At 49.1% G+C, this 1616-nt stretch overlaps 1 protein-coding gene across 1 annotated transcript in view; it reads left to right on the top strand.

Moving 5' to 3' along the window:
• The window catches only part of LOC105506286, a 72537-nt gene that overhangs the window by 46407 nt on the left and 24514 nt on the right, over positions 1 to 1616 (top strand). The window contains exon 3 of the mRNA XM_011934360.1: positions 41 to 46. Within this exon, the coding sequence (XP_011789750.1) occupies positions 41 to 46 (6 nt within the window). The remainder of the gene's footprint in view (positions 1 to 40; positions 47 to 1616) is intronic.

Raw genomic sequence — 1616 nt, 5'->3', positions numbered from 1 at the left:
GGAGCCGGCGGGCAGCCGCGCGATGGGGCCCCTCCGCGAGAGCAAGGTAAGGAGCGCTGGGCAGTGCGGGCACTGGAGGGCGGGGAAGGTGGACACTGAGAGGCGAGAAGCGGGCGGGATGAGAACTGGAGGGGGGACGTTTAGAGTCTGGGGAAAGATGGGAGAGGTAGTGGTGGGGTCCGGAGAAGGCAGCAGGCATTGCTTAGGAGTGGAGATCCAGGAGATGGGGAGGGAGGTGGTACTGGAGGAACAGATTTTGGAGAATGACATGATTGGAGGGTTAATCCCACCTCCTGAAACTGGGACTGTGGGGTGTAGCTTTCAGTTGATGTCCTGTGTGTGTGATGTGAATGAGAGGAATTTGATGCATTAGCGACTGGGAAATGAGGACTCGAGCGTGTCAGTGACCCTGCCTTGGCTCAGGGTCTGCGGTGTGCCCGGTGGAGTGGCTGGCGCGTGGTACCTGCTGGGCGGCAGATGTTCAGGGCGAATCCGAGGCTGGGTGCGGCTGGCGGCCCCCGCGTAGAGTGGATGCCTGAGGGCCCTCCGAAGTTCCCCATTGCTGGGGTCTACCCTTCAATTTATGCCATGTGCCGGCCTCCCAGAGGTATTTATTTTGGCCGTAACCCTTCCTGGTAAACCGGTGGAAGGAACAGTAGGTCGTGTTTCGAAACGGTGTTTGTTACCTAAGCCCTTAGAGTCCCTTTTCAGTGGCAGAGGTTGGAGGAAGCAGTGGAATTTTTGCAAAACTCTCCTCCTAGGAATCCATTTCAATAAGGCAGGGTGGTGGTGACCCTGCAAAGCACTGGATTTGAATTTCGTTCTACTTCTGGCATGATGTGCAGAATTGCCTCAGCATCTCTTACCCCATTTAGCCTGCTTCCTCATCTGAAAATAGGGACATTCATTGGTGTCTTCTCTATGTACAGTCTGGTGTGTAAAGATCAAACAAGAAAATGGTTGGAAAAGCACTTCATAAGTTGGAAAACATTGTGAAAATACTAGTTATGTATTTTTAAAACCAAGACATGGCAGGGTACTTCATGCTGCATTTTTAAGGAGAGAGAAAAATCTCTTCTTTTGGATGTCCTGTAAGGAAAACAAAAATTAAAGATGATGTAAAAGGTGGAGCCATCTTCCCGAGTATCGGATTTGTGTTTGCTTTTCTGTTGGCAACAAGCCTTGTGTACCAGGATATTAATGAATAATTAAGATCCTGTCCAGAAGAGGTGGGATTTTAAAGATAATTGTGTGTGAGCTATCAGGAAATAACTGTTCCAGGTATAGGGTTCAACTTTGTGAGGAGACAAGAAAACAGAAGTCAGATTGTCACAGCTAATTTACGGAAAGCAAAATGGAAGTCTGAAGGCTATCGAGTGAGCCAGATTGTGGTGTATTAAAGAGCCTTTGGGAGGCAGAAGCTTGAATGTGATAGAAGTCAGGGTGGGAAGATGAGTCAGGACTGGCATAGGGAAGTAGGATGGCCTTCCAGCTAGTGAGTGGAGGTGTGTATATGTGTGGTGTGTATATGTGTGGTGTGTGTATGTGTGGTGTGTATATGTGTGGTGTGTATATGTGTGGTGTGTATATGTGTGGTGTGTATATGTGAGGTGTGT

Source organism: Colobus angolensis, unplaced genomic scaffold (assembly GCF_000951035.1).
Source record: "Colobus angolensis palliatus isolate OR3802 unplaced genomic scaffold, Cang.pa_1.0 Scaffold134, whole genome shotgun sequence".
In the NCBI taxonomy this organism is placed as follows: Eukaryota; Metazoa; Chordata; class Mammalia; order Primates; family Cercopithecidae; genus Colobus; species Colobus angolensis.
The sequence above is the reverse complement of the archived record's forward strand: the minus strand, read 5'-3'. Positions and strand labels throughout refer to the sequence as shown.